Source organism: Megachile rotundata, chromosome 5 (genome assembly GCF_050947335.1).
Source record: "Megachile rotundata isolate GNS110a chromosome 5, iyMegRotu1, whole genome shotgun sequence".
Classification (NCBI taxonomy): domain Eukaryota; kingdom Metazoa; phylum Arthropoda; class Insecta; order Hymenoptera; family Megachilidae; genus Megachile; species Megachile rotundata.
In genome coordinates, this window is record NC_134987.1 from 12557926 (window position 1) to 12577125 (window position 19200).

At 36.6% G+C, this 19200-nt stretch overlaps 2 protein-coding genes across 13 annotated transcripts in view; both read left to right on the forward strand.

Annotated features, from left to right (window-relative positions):
* TpnT (troponin T, skeletal muscle) overlaps nt 1-11725 on the forward strand; it is a 107795-nt gene extending 96070 nt beyond the window's left edge. For 5 of the 11 annotated variants that reach the window (XM_076531558.1, XM_076531553.1, XM_076531548.1 and 2 more), the window contains 11 exons: nt 177-194; nt 6065-6095; nt 6533-6637; nt 6740-6836; nt 7105-7141; nt 7214-7316; nt 7409-7627; nt 8031-8123; nt 8209-8289; nt 8681-8759; nt 10738-11725. In XM_076531558.1, the coding sequence (XP_076387673.1) occupies nt 6090-6095; nt 6533-6637; nt 6740-6836; nt 7105-7141; nt 7214-7316; nt 7409-7627; nt 8031-8123; nt 8209-8289; nt 8681-8759; nt 10738-11018 (1101 nt within the window). In that variant the 5' untranslated portion in view covers nt 177-194; nt 6065-6089 and the 3' untranslated portion in view covers nt 11019-11725. Of the gene's footprint in view, nt 1-176; nt 195-6064; nt 6096-6532; nt 6638-6739; nt 6837-7104; nt 7142-7213; nt 7317-7408; nt 7628-8030; nt 8124-8208; nt 8290-8680; nt 8760-9745; nt 9825-10737 lie in introns of all 11 variants that reach the window. The other 6 variants (XM_076531551.1, XM_076531556.1, XM_076531552.1 and 3 more) reach the window with 3 other exon arrangements.
* Nucleotides 11726-13875: 2150 nt separating this feature from the next.
* The window catches only part of rdgA (retinal degeneration A), a 96461-nt gene continuing 91136 nt past the window's right edge, over nt 13876-19200 (forward strand). For both annotated transcript variants that reach the window (XM_076531537.1, XM_076531538.1), the window contains exon 1: nt 13876-15114. The gene's annotated coding sequence lies outside the window, so the exon portion shown is untranslated. The remainder of the gene's footprint in view (nt 15115-19200) is intronic.

Here is a 19200-nt window from a genome sequence, read left to right on the forward strand (position 1 = left end):
AAGTGGATGGGCAGACTGTCGATCTTTTAACGATGCCCGATCGAGCATCAGGACTTAAAATACAATGTTAAAGCCGAACCTGTTGTACTTTTAACGCGGCTTTCCGTCACTTCCCGTTAAACGAAATCGTACGATTTCGATTGTTATTAATGTACCTTTCCTTTCTTTTTTTGTAGGGGTAGGGCGTCCCAAAAGTAAGTTGAATCTCGAGTTTACACGTCAATAATACTATTTTTCTTTGTTCTAAGGCCGCTCTCACACACCCTTCAGCCCTTCAAGTCCGCGCTTATTTTTGGCGGGAACGAGACTACCGGATAGCCAATGTAGGATTTCCATTTGTACTTTCGTTATCTATTCATAGTCAGAAGTGGGTTAAAGTGGGTTCATGGGGTAAAAGCGACATTCTTTAAGGAGTCCGTTGCATTTTTTATAAGCTGAAAGTAGGTAGTTTATGCGAGGTTCTTGATAAAGGTGCTTTCGAATTTCTACCATTGTTAAAAGTACCCTTATTTGACCAGTACTTTCTCCAATTAAATTTATACTCCTATTCGTCATTATACAAATTCGCACGCAGTCCACCAGCTTGTAAGAGGTCGCTCAGTCCGCTTCATGTTGAATGTTCTCGCCCAGTTTAAACGCACCTTAAAGCGAGGTTAATCGTGACACGATCACTCGAATATTTATGAACAACACAAGGTTGTTTAGACGAAAAGTTTTAAGGCTTTTGACCGTATTATGCATAAGGGTTGCATAAGAGGCGCGGCAACTAATATAACCCGCGTCTGCTGGACGATTGCCAAATGTTTCATAAATATGTGTACGATAACGTAATGCGGTTTATTCTTATACCTGAGGTGTTCGTTTCAAGTGTACCGAGTTCACGAAACTGACGCAATCTAATTAAGTTCGATGGAAAAACACGATCATTGTCTGTCGCGGTGTTCGTTTGACGTCAGGCTGTTCAACTATGAACACGTGATTCAGGGTAATTATTCGTAGTTTTTCCGACGGGAGTTTGGAAAGTTGGACACTCCGGGGACAGTCCGCTCTTTGATTCCAGATGAAGAAACTTTTTCAACCCTTGCTAGGATTATGGGGATCTCCAGTCATTTAAACTTTACTACCATTATTTCATCGAGTTTTTGAAAGTTACGAACTCGTTTGCACTTAACGATTTAGGGAAATGGAAGATGAGAATATTTTTGAAAATCCGAGGGAAGGTTTTAACTTTACGAAAGAGTGTATCTTCTCTACCCTTCTTACTCATTCAAAGTTCTCTTTCGTTTCATTTGTTTCCTATGTAATTCCTGGTGTTGTGTTCTGTAACTAGTTAGAATTGAATATCTTGGGATTTTAGGACAAAATATGTGGAGTTTTACTTGTTGAAACTAATCGAAAATAATTTAGAAAAAATTACTGAGGTTATGAAGGATAGTAATAATGTACACAGGTGGTTTCATTTTTAATTTTTTATTTTAATGGACTACTATTATTAGTGAAATTAGTTTTATTTTGTGCATGTTTTGTTATTTTTGTTTAAAGATAAATTACGGGATGATCAGTTAAGAAAATAATTCTTCCATTTTGTTAAATTTATTTCCATCTAACATAAATACATTTTTCTATAAAAAGACATCTGTGAGTTTTATGTCCAAAGTCTATTAAATTTTTCTATAGAAACAAATATATTGGTCAAAATTATATAGTGTTAAATTGTGTATACTAACGAATATGTCCTAGGAATATTGTGTAGTACTCTAGTAACTAGATAAATGTTTTATATTTTGTAATATTCTGTTTCCAATGGAATTGTTTGTTGCCTTATGTCATCAACGTTAAAACAAATAGTATTTCGTACCTAATTGAATATTACACGTAACAAAAAAGTCTCGATCCCGTCAAGAAGAATCTAATAATTGGTGATCAGTGCTCGAAGCTCAAAGCCCATTTCACCCCCCAAAGCTCATGTTTCTCTATCTATCTCTATCTCTGTCTCTGTTTCATGTTTTTTACCCCCTTTTCTGTTTCTCTATATTTGATTAATCACGAATTAACGGCTCTGTACATAATTCCGTGTGTCCAAAACACGTACACCCATGTGTATACATACATACGTGTTGATATGTCAAGTTTTCAATCAGTTTTTCGTTCACCTCACTGTTCAGACCAACTATATTATATTTGGTGTCGTGTTATATATTTTTTGTTTTGTTCCTGCGTGTCCGGGAATCGTTTTTCCTTTTGTTCTGTTTATTACCATTTTTGGTGCTCAACTACCCCCTTCAGTTGTACTCCCTTTACTTGTTAAACACAATGTTGATCTTACGCCATAATCTATCGACCCGCAGCAACTGTCGCAGAAAGATCGGCCAATGCGTTATTTGTAAGGGTACATTGGCGTAACTGGGTGACAGAATATTAAAAAAGTGACATAGCAATTTTGTAAAGATTACAGTTTTGAACTTTTTAAAGCGAAATGTCCAGAGATACTATTTTCACATTTTCCTAATTCTATATTTACAAATTTTCTAATTTCAGGTCCTGAAATTCCCAAGTTTTCAAATTTCCATTTCTCCAATTCTCAAGGTTCCAAATTACAAGCTCCCCAATTCTCAAGGTTCCAAATTACCATCTCCCCAATTCTCAAGCTTCCAAATTTCCATCTCCCCAATTTTCAAGCTTCCAAATTTCCATCTCCCCAATTCTCAAGGTTCCAAATTACCATTTCCCCAATTCTCAAGGTTCCAAATTACCATCTCCCCAATTCTCAAGGTAACAAATTACCATCTCCCCAATTCTCAAGCTTCCAAATTTCCATCTCCCCAATTTTCAAGGTTCCAAATTACCATCTCCCCAATTCTCAAGGTTCCAAATTACCATTTCCCCAATTCTCAAGCTTCCAAATTTCCATCTCCCCAATTCTCAAGCTTCCAAATTTCCATCTCCCCAATTCTCAAGGTTCCAAATTACCATTTCCCCAATTCTCAAGGTTCCAAATTACCATCTCCCCAATTCTCAAGGTAACAAATTACCATCTCCCCAATTCTCAAGCTTCCAAATTTCCATCTCCCCAATTTTCAAGGTTCCAAATTACCATCTCCCCAATTCTCAAGGTTCCAAATTACCATTTCCCCAATTCTCAAGCTTCCAAATTTCCATCTCCCCAATTCTCAAGCTTCCAAATTACCATCTCCCCAATTCTCAAGCTTCCAAATTTCCATCTCCCCAATTTTCAAGCTTCCAAATTTCCATCTCCCCAATTCTCAAGGTTCCAAATTACCATTTCCCCAATTCTCAAGGTTCCAAATTACCATCTCCCCAATTCTCAAGGTTCCAAATGACCATTTCCCCAATTTTCAAGCTTCCAAATTTCCATCTCCCCAATTCTCAAGCTTTCAAATTTCCATCTCTCCAATTCTCAAGGTTACAAATTACCATCTCCCCAATTTTCAAGCTTCCAAATTACCATCTCCCCAATTTTCAAGCTTCCGAATTTCCATCTCCCCAATTTTCAAGCTTCCGAATTACCATCTCCCCAATTTTCAAGCTTCCAAATTACCATCTCCCCAATTTTCAAGCTTCCAAATCACCATCTCTCCAATTTTCAAGTTTGCAAATTTCCATCTCTCCAATTCCTAAAATTCCGAATTCCTAAATTTCCAAATTTCCACTCTCCCAATTTCTAAATTCCCAAATTAACTTCTCAAACACCCAATCCCCAAATTTCAAGATTTTTAATTTCTCAATTCTTAACCTCTTATCTTCTCATATATCCAAATTAAAAAACTTCCAATCTCACAATCCCCAAATTCCCAAGCTCACAATCCTCAATCCACAAATCCCCAAATTCTCAAACTTACATTCCTCAATCCACAAATCTCTAAATTCCCAAACTTACATTCCTCAATCCACAAATCCCCAAATTCTCAATCTCGAATCCTCAAATTCCAAAATCTTCCAAATACCAAATACCCGAAAGTCCAACAACACAACATTGTCAGGACAATGGTGTCCAGCCCAAACGAGTCCTAGTTACGCCAATGTGAGGGTCACTGAATTTTCGTGCAGTCACACAGTGAGCGGTTGTCCCAGGTGTCTCGGTTTCGCATAATTCGTGGGTTCGTTTCATAATGTAGTTGTACACCTGCCAACCATTACCTTGCCAACGTTGTTAAACCTTGTTTACGATATTGCAAGGAGATATAGACGAAATTGTTGAAGAGCGAATATTGGAAAGTGGCCCACTCGGTCGGTATCATTCTCAAATTTCTTCCCTGGGCCACCTTGTTGTTGCAACGAATATTGGCGCAAGAAACTCGTTTAAATTCGATTATTGTTTTGTATAATCGAAGGGCAATCGAAGATTCAGTGACCGACGTAAACGATGACGAAGAGATCGTCGGAAGCTCGTTCTTTATGTAAATTGGCCAGCTACTTGGCTTACGACTGTGGCTTTCATTTTTCTTACCGCGTTGTGGATAATAATTGATAATAATGAATGGCGACAGCGATCACGCTGATAACGACCGGCGACTGCGCGCGTTCGCTTGCATTCTGAGTGGGGAAAGAAGAAGAAAATGTCTGACGAGAAGAAGAGTGAGTGGTAGATCTCCAGTTCTGTCCCAATTATCCTTTATCATCTCGGTTACGTCGAAAGGAACGAGACTCCTTTGATTTAGAGGTCATTACCGGAATAATGATGTATCTCGAGTTCGCTCTTAATTAATAATTATAAACATCGTTATTTAACATTTCTTGTACGAATTTAAAAAGTAGTTCCTTTCTTTGAACAATTCTTAGTCATAATATTCTTGTTCTCGTACGCTGTTCGAATCCATGAAATTTTCTCTTCGGACCTGCTGAATCGCTTTCTGTACAAACGCTTGATCGCTTGTTCTCGAACGGCTTCCATTTCCAGCTAAAGACTAAACTGTCCTTGGGATCCAGTCCGGTCTATTTTCCATTACTCATCTTTAAAATTAGAGATCCTTCCCTTATTTTAAAGTTATCCTGGATCGGATCCACATTATGTAACCCGATACACACCTTAGAATATCTCGAATTTTGAAGCGCCTCCAAATTGCTGACATAATAGATTCCTTGCTTCCTATTCGAATTACTGTAATCGGTTATTTATTGTTTTATTTCATTTTTTCAATATGTTGAAGTTAATGATGTGATACTCAAAGCTCTTTTATTATTTAAGATGCTGGACTTCGGTGACAGATTCATATTAGAATTAGCATATTAGTATGACATTTTCAAGTGTTACTACTATAATATGTCACGTTTATATTGTCGCCTGATGCAAACGCAATTCAAGGTTCTTAAAGTCAGTGACACGATACATAGTCATGTGGTGATATAATAATATAATTTCTGAGTCTAATTTCAGAAAGTCTATGCGTGACAATATGAAAGTCTACTGTAACCATTATTAAATCATACCGAAAATTGGAAATTTGTCACCTGTACAGTTTGCAGCATTCAACTTAATATAATTGAAAACCTTCTTTAATATTTTATCCAATTATTCCAAATTCACTCAACCTAATTTTCCATCTCCCAATCTCCACTTTCTTCTCACACGCGTCTAATCTTCTTTCCACAAGCTTCATATTGGATTGTCCAGAAAGTCTTGCGAGCAATTTGCATTTATTTTCAACGTCCACAATAAACATCTTGCTAACTGTCTTTATATCCACAAAATAGCAGAGAATTTTCCACGGTAATTTGTTTATCTCTCGGGAAGAACTCGCAAGATTTCCCGGACAACCTAATACATTTTCTGTTCTGTCCGTCCGTCCGTCTGTCTGTTTGCGTATGCGTCTGTCTGTCTGGTTGTTTGCGTGCGACGAAAGCAAACTAAACGAAACACAAAGCAAAATGCAGTCGAGAATTTATTCGCCACGAGAGAGAATGGATGGGGTGTAATAAATAATTGAAAAGTCGAACGTGAGAGTGGCGATGTACGGAGATTCTGGAAGATCTTGCGAGATCTCTCAGAGGACGAGCGACAGGAACTAAAGAGAGTTACTTTTGTTTTCGTTCCGGTCTACATCAGGGAGTCTGGGGAGAATATCGAGTTTATGAAGGTAAGAGTCTCGATAATTATACTATCTGCGGATATTTAAACACTTTTGAAATGAAAATGCACACAAAATGGACGCTGTCGACTTTGATACTTCTGTCAGAAATTTTAATTTTCAAAGTGGAGGTAGAAGCTTTAATTATTAAGGTAAACGTTTAAAATGGTACCTCATTGATTAAGAATTATGTTCTTGACGTTATTTTATATTTTCCTACACGATGTGTAGATGTGTAATTATCAAGGTAAACGTTTAAAATGGTACCTCATTGATTAAGAGTTATGTTCTTCATGTTATTTTATTTTTTTCTACACAATGTGTATTAAAAATTGGTACCATTGTATAAGTTTGCTATAATTATTTAAATATCCGCAGATTATAGTTTACAGAGATTACCCTTTCTGGCGACGAGTATTTTATATTAAACCGTTTTCGGTGCACAGAGGCAGGAACAGAAGAGAAGCGACTTAGACGAGCAACTGAAGGAATACATTGCAGAATGGCGAAAGCAGAGAGCCAAGGAGGAGGAGGAACTGAAGAGATTGAAGGTCCATATTGTATCCTATAAAGCATAGGATTTCTTTTGTTATACTTCTCATGCATAGATCCAGCGAGCTTGCTTGAGTTTCCATTGTACTTGTCGTTTGCAGGAGAAGCAAGCGAAGCGCAAGATCACTCGCGCGGACGAAGAGAAGAGATTGGCCCAGAAAAAGAAGGAAGAGGAGGAACGTCGCCAACGTGAAATCGGTGAGTCCTTTCTAATCCTCGGATACAGTTTAAATTTCCCTTAATATCTCAAAGGGATCTCAATTCCCTTAAAATTTCACGTTTTTATTTCCTTGATTTTATACACGTTAAGAACCTTTCTGGTTTCACTTAAATATCCAGGGACAATAACCAGAGATAGCAGAAAAAATTAAGTGTATACTAAAAAATGTTCCATTATGTACATTCAACGATTTGTTATGAAACAATTAATTATATTTTTAATGATCTCATTTCTTCCAATTTACAGAGGAGAAGAAACAGCGCGATATCGAAGAAAAAAGAAAGTACGTACACATTTATTTATACGGTTGAATATGCACGTAAAAGACAGATTTTAATGAATTTCTTCTATCCAGGCGTCTGGAAGAATCAGAAAAGAAACGTCAGGCAATGATGCAAGCAATGAAGGATCAAAGCAAGAAGGGCCCCAACTTTACCATCACCAGGAAAGATCTAGCAGTTTGTATCCGACGTTAACGAAGCAAAGAGCTTGTATAAAAAGTTATAACATTATTTTCTTGACGTTAATACGTTTTTTTCATCCGTAACAGGGTAACCTTACGTCGGCGCAACTGGAGCGTAACAAGACGAAAGAGCAGCTCGAAGAGGAGAAGAAAATCTCGTTGAGCATTCGTATCAAACCCCTGGAAATCGAAGGTTTGTCCATTGAAAAGCTCCGGTCCAAGGCCAATGAACTCTGGGACACCATAGTTAAGCTGGAAACTGAAAAATACGATCTTGAGGAGCGACAGAAACGCCAGGATTATGACGTTAGTATTCTCAAGTTATTTAACTTTAATACTTTATTATTTTTCTAATGGTATACTTCTTTTTCTACAATTATATTTTCTACACTTTTATACTGCAACATTAAAATATTTAGAACGATTAGATTATTTTAGTCTTGTAACGCGTTCGATCCGAAACAAATATGGCGGCTTCCTAGAAATGCGTAATATTACACTGTTGGGTTTGAAAGTGTTAACAATTATTATTAGAGGATATTGTCGACACTGCAAATTATAAAGTATAGTACACAGTTTATAGAATAAAATACAGTATACTTGAAAAGTGAAAGACTTAATTATAATATTATGTGTACAATTTCACCGACAAGAAAATATGTTAACAACGATAAAAGTTGTTCCATAAAAAAATCTGTTTCCATTGTAGCTTAAAGAATTAAAGGAACGTCAGAAGCAACAATTGAGGCACAAGGCCTTGAAGAAGGGTCTCGATCCTGAAGCTCTCACCGGCAAGTACCCCGTAAGCATCGTCTCGACATAGTAAAATGGAAATTATTGCAGCGGATTTATTCCGAGTATCATACAATTATTTTTCTCCTTTGTAGCCTAAGATCCAAGTCGCCTCCAAATACGAACGTCGTGTCGATACCAGGTCTTACGACGATAAGAAGAAGCTGTTCGAGGGTGTAAGTAATTCTTTGCAGATTCGATCAGTCGAATATTCGACTGATTCTGAAACGTATTTTGTTATTCGAAAAATTTATATGCTGTTCAGAGATTTAGCACGAATTTTAACGTAGATTTTGCACGGAATTTCACGTAGAATTTTATTGTTATTTTGAAAACGTGTTTACACATTGAGCTGCAATGTAATAATTTCTCGCGGGAGTTAACGCAGCGAATTTTCCGAATGACCAGATACGTTTCATTGATCGAATGACCTGTTATCCCCTCGAGTCAACGAATCAAAGAAACAATGGACTCTTTTTGAAGAATGTAGATTAGTTAAAAATGTTTAGTAGTAGCTGGTTAGATGATAATAGAAAGAGTAATTAGTGAAGAATGATTGAATCGCAGGGTTATGACACGCTTCTCGCGGAGTACAACGAGAAACTGTGGAAACAGAAATCAGAACAGTTCATGAAGCGCACCAAAAGTGAGTCCTATCGAGAAATCTGTCAGTGTACCGACCCCTGTTGCTTGCGTTGTTGGTTGAATCCCTGACCCCCACAAGATCGAAACGATCGTGCACCTAATTCGTGTTCAATCTCCATTTACTAAATAATCGATGTAGAAAACACCAGATACCGTAGAAAGTGTTGCTATGCTCGTGTTGTTCCGTTTCGCAACGCACACGTACCCTTGTCCCGACATTAATAGCGATACATTCATTATCCCCTCGTAATTTATATCAGCGAAATAAACGCGAACACGAGGCTCACGAATAGTCCAGAATTTACTACGAACCCCGTGGCGTACATAAATCATGTAATATTCGCAGTGGCTCTAATGGAGTACTGATCTCTTCCAACACATCTTCGGAATATTTTGGAGAATTTTTAAATTACGTACGATAACACACCGTAATTTTTGTATTTACACAAGTATGGAGTATCAAGGTTACAGTTTAATCAATTTTTGACCCAGAAACGTTAATGGATTTTTTTAATCCTTTTCATGTACAATACTTGATCTAATTTAATTTTCGTGTAATGAATTTCTTTTTTATATTTTTTGTCGATCAACTTGCGTGGGATTCTGCACACATGCGGGACCCTGCACATATGTGGGACATATGAAACATTACCTGATTCAGAAATATAACACATCAGTAGATACATTGCACGTTTCAGAGAATTGTCACAACCCAAATTTCAGTCAGAACTGAAAGTTCACGTAACAAGAGTGCCCCAATTTGTGCCCATAAGATGATTAACAAGCATCGAGTTAATGGATGTTTTGATCCCTGGATGTCAGCGATTTGAACCCCATAGGAAATTCCAGGAAATAATATAGGACCCCTAATTTCTTTCGCTGGCCATGGGAATGGCAATGTATCGAAAAAGAAAGTCCCGGAGAAAGACGAGTGCCCCCGTGTGACAATGTGACAATCCTAGCATGCCATTTTGTCCGATGTTTCAGGGATTGACCGAACAGCAGAAGGAGTTCATAGAGAAGCAATGGGCTCAACAAAAACAACAATTCCTCGGTCGTCAGAAGAGTACGTATTTTAGAACCGTTACCGGGCAAATGCATACACCGTAAATGTAACGTGTCGAAAAACATCTTTGTTGATTAAATAACTCTTCAAACGTGATATTTTCTCTCGTTAAACCATTCGGAACGCACGAAAGTATGTAAAAAGCATTCCTCTTCTGTTTCACGCTAGTTTATTGCTTTACCGTATCGTATGCATTTGCTCGAAACCCGAGTCTTGAAACTCGACCAACGGCGGAATGTTCTTCCGGAAACTAGGACAAACTGCAACGGTCCCAGGGAGAAGTATATTTTACCAGTATCGAGGAATCCTGTCCGACGAAAAGCGAGGAGAAGACTTTTTACGAAATTGAAAGCGCGTCGAGCTCTTCGTCTTCATTCTTTGTTGAGGATAGTGGTGGGATGTTGCGAACTGGAATCTGGATACATACTTTTGAATAATTCGCCGGTATAGAGCGTGTTACGTTTAGGAAAAATGGTGTTGGAGTTTTGGCTCTTTTCTTGGAGAAGATTTTCAAGCACATCACATTTCAAATTTAGACATTCATAATGCATTAGATATTGCAGACTTATAAATTTAAACATGTAGATTTATAAACTTAGCCTTTAAATTTTCAACTTCACAAACTTGTAAGTTCTAAAATTTTCAAACTTACAGTTAAAATTTATTGCACCTACAAATCTTTGAATTAACAAATCTAAAATTAAGAAATTGTCAAATTTAGTCATAGAATACAAAGGCTTTTGTATTTAATTTCGTGAATACGAACAAAACTTCCCACCACTAGCGAAGGTTTGAAACGCTAGCCTAAAGACTTCTCTGTACAAGTCGCTTTGGAAATCCTCGCAGTCGTCTGGACAAAGCCACCGAAATGTGGAGTGCCGTTAATTAACGTCCATTTTGTTTGCACGAACAGCGAAGTTGCCGAAATGGTTCGGCGAGAGGCCAGGCAAGAAACCTGGAGACCCCGAGTCACCGGAAGGCGAAGAAGACGTGAAGGCTGCGGCTGAGGACGAAGAATTGGAGGAGCCAACGTTCGACGAAGAAGAGGAGGAAGAAGAGGAGGAGGAAGAGGAGGAGGAGGAAGAAGACAAGAAAGAAGGTGGCGGTGGTGAAGAGGAGGAAGAAGAAGAGGAAGAGGAGGAAGAGGAAGAGGAGGAGGAAGAAGAAGAGGAGGAAGAGGAGGAAGAAGAATAGAATCTTTTTTCCGTTAAATCGGCACCTAACCACAGATTCAATCGATCGATCATCAAACAATCTCGAAACATCCTTCGTACCATCGAACATACGTATATGTGTAGCCGTGGCGACAGCAGAGAGCAACAATGGCCCCGCCATTGTACCAGAATCTCGTCGTTATAGTTGGCTGTCCGTTTCGAGCTTCACGCGACATCGAAATAATGGTCACGAGGGGCAGACGTATAGAAACCGGATGTCCGCGTCTCTTTTACATTTCCCCGCGAACATGCAAATCTATAATGGCGAGCATTCCGGCTGGATAATACAAGCTGTTACCACTTCTCGGCTGTTCAACCACTGCTATTACTACTTCTACTACTATTATTCTACTACTTCTATTGCTACTATTATTATTATTATTATTATATTGTACAAAATACACGCACACACATTATTAAAATAAAACGGTTTATCGTATAAGATTTCGAAAGGAAACCTGTCTTATCCCCTGGGAGAAGCTCCTCGATTTCTTACGTGTAAGAGAAATGTTAATCCTTGTTGTAAATGTTGGACTCTATGTTGGAAAAAAGTACGGCTTTCGTAAAAATATTCTGACGGTTTACATTCATTCGAATTTGCTTAACGATTATTCTGTTTGATTTTCTTACTTCTGCTCTGAACGATTTTGTCGACAATAAAGTGGAATATTATAAGAATCTCATGAATTGTAGAGAGTTTATTTCATTTATAATATGAAATATCCTTTTTATGCTTGATAGTCGAATTCTAAAATCTTCGTTCTTATCGGACACGTTGATAGAAGATTAATTTTCGTTTGTTCGCTGTTCAGTATCTTTTTCTACCAACAAGTCAATGGATCATTTGTAAGTATACAAATAATTTTTTCAAGAAACCAAATTTTTAATGGATTTATTAATTAAAGAACGTTAAGAGTTAGACCATGCGTTGTATCGCCACGCGCTGTATTGCAATTCATTACACTGTCGTATGTTAGTATTACTACGTGTTATATCGCCACGCGTTAGTATTTCTATGTATTAATATTGTCACGTGTTGTATAGCCACGCGTTATGTCACCGTGCATTAGTATCGTTACGCATTAGTCTATCACGTGTTAGTATCACCACGTGTTATTTCGCCACGCGTTAATATTGCAACGCCTTAACATCATCACATACTACATACCTACGCGTTATAAGGCCACGTATTAGATCCTCACGCGTGGTATTACTACACAAAGTATCACCACGCGTTATATCGCTGGGTGTCAAGACACCACACAGTGCACCACGTGTTATATCACCGGAAATATCTCAATATCAAACTAAAAAACTTGATAATCTAAAATTTTACCAAATTCAAGAATTTCTTGGTATAACAGACCTGACCACGCCAATATAACGAGAATCTACTGTATATATAATAATTTACGATCATTTCGCGTTTACCTAACAACTATGATTATTCGGAATTGAGCCAGAATTTATAAACAGGTTCAAAGTAGCGAATGTTGCCAATAAACTGTCCTTAAAATAACACGAAATTTTCACTTAATAGCTGTCGTGTAAATTTTCCCTCGAAAAATATCTTTGAATTATAGGTCTTTTTCTCAGGTATGGTTTTTAATGTTGTACTAAATTTACAGTCATAGGAAGGTAGGTTATTTGATGGAGATTTATTAGAATGTTAGGGAGAGGTGTATGAGGATTTTTATGTAGAATAAAATACAAAATTTTTAGTAAAAATTACTTGCTTTATTTTTAAATCAAAACGTGTATTTACATACTTTGCTTGAGCACATACTTTATTTGATAATTGTACATAAAACGTAAGTTTTAAGAGATGTACGAAATTCGCGTAATTTTTATTGTTTAAGGAGGTCAAATTGTTGGAAGTTACTCTTCTAGATGATTATGGGCGGAAGAGTGCTTTATCTGAATTACACGGTGAGTGATGTGAGAGAGAATGATCAATTAGGGAGCAATTCTGGGTCAACTTCAACATGCATGAAGGGTGCTAGTGGCATAAATCAACAATCAGTGAGTACTATATTTATTATATCTTTCTCCTGTTAAAATAAATGCAGTCATTATAAATACCTAATATATTACATAATAATGCAATGATATTCAAATAAACCATTTTACTATAATTTATTTATTATGTGTAACATTTAATCTTTTAAATTAAACTTCTTTTATAACATTTATTATTTATACAAAATCAATTTTATTTTCAAAGAAAAACTATTTTATAGAACTATAAAACTATAGCAAACTGAATGATCTTTTGATTTCGTATCATGAAAAATTACTCTATTTGTACATTAAAATAAAATTCAAAATTATTTTAAAAATTTTACGAATGCACTGTCCGAATCATTATTCACTTCAAATGTACTTCATCATACAATACAAGGAAATAATGTGCAAACAAGTGTGATTTGAAGTTACATTTTACAAATAAATAAAGTATACAATATTTGTATAAACAATATACAAATATCCAGCAAACAGTAAGTAATACCGTTAAACATATTCAAAGTTTTGATTCATCAAATCTGAAAGAAACTCAAAATTGATTATTTTTAACCGAACGAAAAAATCACGTAAATTCGCATGACAGGTTTGCCACCTATTAACATTCATGTCAGGTCTTTGTGACGGAATAATGACGCAAAGCATGAAGATGGAGCAAATGAGAGAAACGGCTTTCCGTTTCTGTCTTTCTCTTTCATACGCGCATACTTCCGTCGACGTCTTCTGTCTTCCTCTCTCCTCTTCGTTAATCTCCTTCTGATTCACTCGGCAGCGATGGCTACGATACGATATCGAACATTCCCAAACTCCCAAAAAATAATTCTATTAAAGAATAATTCAATTTATAGAAATAAATTTATTTATATTCTAATATTCATAGATTTGAATATCTCTAGGCTTTTAGATTGAATATTCTTTTAAATTGAATATTTATACATTCATATTTTCATGTGCATAGATTTTTTTATCCTCAAGTAGTTAAGTACAGTTCGCAGTAGAATATGTCAATTTAAAATCTTAAACTTAATGTACAATTTTCTATTCAGTTGTGTCATTCACTAACTAAATATTGTTGTAATGTGAAGACAAATAAAGGAACTTAAAAAGTTAGGCATGTTTTGTATTTAACAATCGCTGATCATGAAAATTGTAATTAAAGTTGAATACAAAATTTAATTTCAGCGACGAGTCTGGTTTATTTCATATGAACATAATTTATTGCATATGAGCATCACGAATGTGACACTATATTGTAAGGCAAATTAAGTTTGAAAGAACCAAGGTGATAAAATAATTAACATGTCTCACCAGAAAAGTCTAGTTTCACTGTGAGAATTATTACATTAAGTAAAGTTACGCGATTCGCGCGTAAAGTTTAATTCAAAGTCGGTAGAAATTGGCGGCATGCACAGTTGTACCACCTAGCGGACGCGAGGGTATTACTCCCATCGCTAGCTGCCGCAACTATTTATAATGGTAGCCGTTGGCTCGGAGTCTCGTGTTTCTCGTCTCTTTTGTACTTACTCTTTCTCGATTTCCCGGCTCGTTTCTCCTTTTCTATCTGCCGGTTTTGAGAGTGGTCGTTCTCTTTAAGCTTCGTTAATAGTGTCGCCAAGCATTCGTCCGAGTCAGACCGCGCTGTCTCTCCTCTGTTACCTGAGAGGACCGAAATAGAGCAATCGCGACGCGGGACCGACGCGACGCGATCAGCGCTGAACCGACGCTGACGCTCGGCAGCTGCGTGTAGTGAACGAACAATAAACAATAACAAGACCGACGCGTGTCATTAAACAGTGACTAACGCGACCTGTTGCCGGTTGCCAAAACACAAGCCCGTTGAACGTCGCGCGTGTATCGGTGAGATCGTGAAATGTTCGTTTACCAGTCTCCCGCCACGGGAACGGGGATTCTTGTGTCATGGCGGTGATCGTCGTGCGGAGCGGCCACGTTCGCGTGCACATGGCTACAATGCTGGCTATTAAGGAGATGAAGAGAGGAAGAATGAGGAGCTGACTAAGAAACGGCTTGACCACCAGACAACCACAATCGATGAGGTAAGAGTTACTACCAAATACGTATGCACGTGTAGTATTAAAGCGATTCTGATTCGATCTTTCTGACAACCGACTCTTGTACACACGTTGCTTGCGCGACGTTCGAGGAGTGTTTGAACATTCGTATCGCGGAGCCAGAAACCGACGGCGTCCTACGGGAGCCGGAACCCGACGGAAATTGACGATTTCTGTCGAGGGACGCACGAGAACCACTTCGTGGCGGTTCGTGTTAATTCGCGATTTCCTGATAACGAAAGATACATGCGATAAGAACGATTATAGAATTTAATATAGCGGTAATTGACAGCGTGGGTGTAGATGCGAATGTCAAAAGAAATTTCTAGAGTCTATTTCTTCTTTTTTACTTTCTAGCGCACGTGATTAGCGCGGTGAAGAAATTTTATGCATACTTGTGCAAATAACTGTTTTGACTACGCGGGAAATAGAATGCATAGAATTTTTATCATTTTAGAATTGTGTACATCGAAACATATTTTGCGCGAGATAAGTGCGAAAAGCAATATCGTATATTCTTTAAGGTAGGAACGTTAGTGTTCGTACTTTATTTTTATATTCAGTTTTATAATGTCAGGCTGGCGCGTGATCAATATATATTTTATATTTTTACATCCAGTTTTATATTATTAGGTTCGCACGTGGTCAATACATTATATATTTTTCTTTATCAACTTTATTGTTATTGCGTACTGGTCAATGAAAATAAATTGTATTTAATGTTGTTCTTTTGTTAATAATTTTCCACTACATTTTTGTTGTATGTTCTTTATTACAGGGTCCATACTTTTCATCTGTTATTAATCTTCTAAACTTTTTCCAATAGGCTATGCGTAAATAATTTGTAACCTGACGAGGTTGAGGTGCTGTTATCGATTATCGATATCTTGTTATTTAACCATATGTATAATACTGTTTAAAATATTGTTAACACTAATGAAAGCAACTGAGGTAGAACGCAATGCGTAATTTTATCATTCTATTTATTTTTATTTAAATTAGAAATACAATTTAAATTATGTTAGCTATGTTATATGAAGGTTAGCTGTTTTACCTGTCAGGCGTTTTAAATTAGTTTTAAATAAATCACGAACCACAGCTAAAACCTTCAGAAAGCTACTCAAGTGATCTTGATAACTAACGCAAAGATCAAGGTCATTCTGCATGACTAAGGTTTTTAAATTTCCCGCGCTTTCTTAACCAGGTATGGTCATCGTGTAATTGTCTTTATAAGTCTCGTAACATTAAACAGATGACTCAAGAATTTACGCAGCAACGACAAGGTCGTGTTTTTAGTTCGAGCAATTATTCTAATCATAAAATCACGTGCGTGGGTTGATTTATTATGAAGTCCATTGGTACACGTTTCCGAACAATCAGAAATAGCTGTAGGCGTAGAAATGTTAAATTAGAATCTAACGTTAGTGTTTAACTACTTCATTTCAGCCAACGTCGGGTCAATTTTGACCCAAGGTTATGTTTCATGAGCTGTGACGAAATGGAACGTATTTCGCAAAGAAATTAATTACATACTTTTATTAGCTAATAAATTTCCATATTCTTAGATTTCAAAATACGTCTTGCTTAAATTCTTATGGTAGGAGACATTTAGATTCATGTATTCTACGGTTCAAATTTCTGGGTAATCAAATTCCTAGATTTTCATATGACAAGGTTAATGGACATTTGGGTTCTTAAGTTCCTATGCTTTGAAATTATGTTTACAAATTTTTGGATCTTCAAATTTAAAGATGTGGAAGTATATTACTACATTTCTATGTTTTGAAATCTTTGGGTTCATAAATTTTTAGGTCGGCAGATTTTTAGGTAAATTCCTAGACTTCTAAGTATCAAGATTCTTAACTACTTATACCTTATAAGTACTTAACTACTTATACCTCCAAATTTTTACGTTTCGAGGTTATTAGGTTTATAAATTCCTATATCTTCAAATTTCTAAGGAGTCAAATTCCTAGATTTCCAAATTTCAAGGTGCACAAGAAACTTATATTTCTAAATTACTATGTCTTCAAATTTCTAGGTTTATGCATTTTTATGTTCTCAAACTTCTAGGTTAAGTTCCTAGGTCTATTTCTTATGTCTTCAAATTTCTAAAATTTTCAATTTCCAGATTTCCAAATCCCTATATTACCAACGTCCTATGTCCCTTAAATTCCTAGATTCTATCAATACATCTTCAAATCCTGAATTTCCTAAATTCTGAAATCATAAAATTCCAAAACCTTATAGTCTCAAAATCTAAAAATTTCAAAATTCTAAAGTTTCAGAATTCTAAAGTCCCAAGTTCCTCAAATTCCAAATTCCCCAAATTCCAAATTCTCCAAATTTCGCATCTCCCAAATTCCCAATTTCCCAAATTCCAAATTCCCCAAATTCCAAATTCCCCAAATTCCAAATTCCCCAAATTCCAAATTCCCCAAATTCCAAATTCCCCAAATTCCAAATTCCCCAAATTCCAAATTCCCCAAATTCCAAATTCCCCAAATTCCAAATTTCCCAAATTTCAAATTCCCCAAATTCCAAATTCTCCAAATTTCGTATCTTCCAAATTCCCAATTCCCCAAATCCCAAATTCCCCAAATTTCCCAAATTCCCCAAATTCCAAATCCCCCAAATTTCAAATTCTCCAAATTCCACATCACCCAAATCCTAAATTGCCTAAATTCCCAATTCCCCAAATCTCAAATTCCCCAAATTTCCCAAATTCCCCAAATTCCAAATCCCCCAAATTTCAAATTCTCCAAATTCCACATCATCCAAATCCTAAATTGACTAAATTCCCAATTCCCCAAATCCCAAATTCCCCAAATCTCAAATTCCCCAAATTCCAAATTCCTCAAATCCCCAATTCGCAAAACCCCAAATTCTCCAAATCTCAAATTCCCCAATTCCTAAAATCCCGAAATCCCGAAATCCCGAAATCCCCAAATCCCCAAACCCCAAAATCCCAAAATCCCCAAATCCCCAAATCCCAAAATCCCGAACCCATCTCCAAATACCCAAATCTAAAATCCCTAAAAATCAGCCCATACTTCACTCACCATCTTTCCTCTAGAAAATCCCCTAGAAAATTTGCACTCTCCAACTCCCAAATATAGTTATCCATCCATCACCCAATTAGCAAAACTTTACGACAATTAATATAATTCCTAGAACGTGTATTAAGTGGTTGCAACGAATATAATGCGGTCGTATCAAACGTAAATCGTTAAAATTACAGGTCGCATGCATTACAGATCGTTCGTGTATAAAAATAGAGCGCAAACGATGCAACGATTAATATCGAAAACACGTTGCAAACGGTGAAACGTTCCTGTATATCGCCGTGCGATCGAAACGCTTCGGATATTAACCACGGTGGCCCATATATGCTTGCAAATTGTTGCGTAATAATGCACAACACACCGTATTTCCTGTTATTTCACTGTTCACACAGTAATAAAGGTCCGCCATCACTTAGATTACAAACGTTCTACTCGAATAACCAACTGCTTTCAAATCGACACCGTTTCGGAAATGTTTACGATTATTTCGTAATTTATTGGCAAATAACGGAGGACCAGTATTTACTGTGCGCTCAAACGTGCAAAATAATATTTCCTTTGTCAGATCTCATTCAACCACTGCAATTTGTAATTATAATTTGTTTCGACGGTCTCGCGATACACCTATTATGTTTTATTGCAACTTTCGACTTCACGTTTCATAAATTTATAATGATTCTGCATTATTAACCGTTCAATGAGCAGCCGCTGAAATAATTTTCATTTATTATGTTAGGGGATTTAATTAGATTCAACGGGTTAGTGTTACCGAGTTGGTGAAGTTGAGGGTTCATGGAGAGACTTGTTTCCTGTTCGATTTATTTTATAATTAACATTATAACGTTCTGTAATGGCGTTTCAAAGGGGAGCTCTGTAATAGCGTTTTTATAAGGTATCTCATAATATTTCAAAATTTCAAATTTACAGTAAATTGGAAGGTTCAAGAGCTTTTAAATTTAGAATTATCAAACTTTAGAGCTGTCAATTTTCTAAATTTTTTAATTTT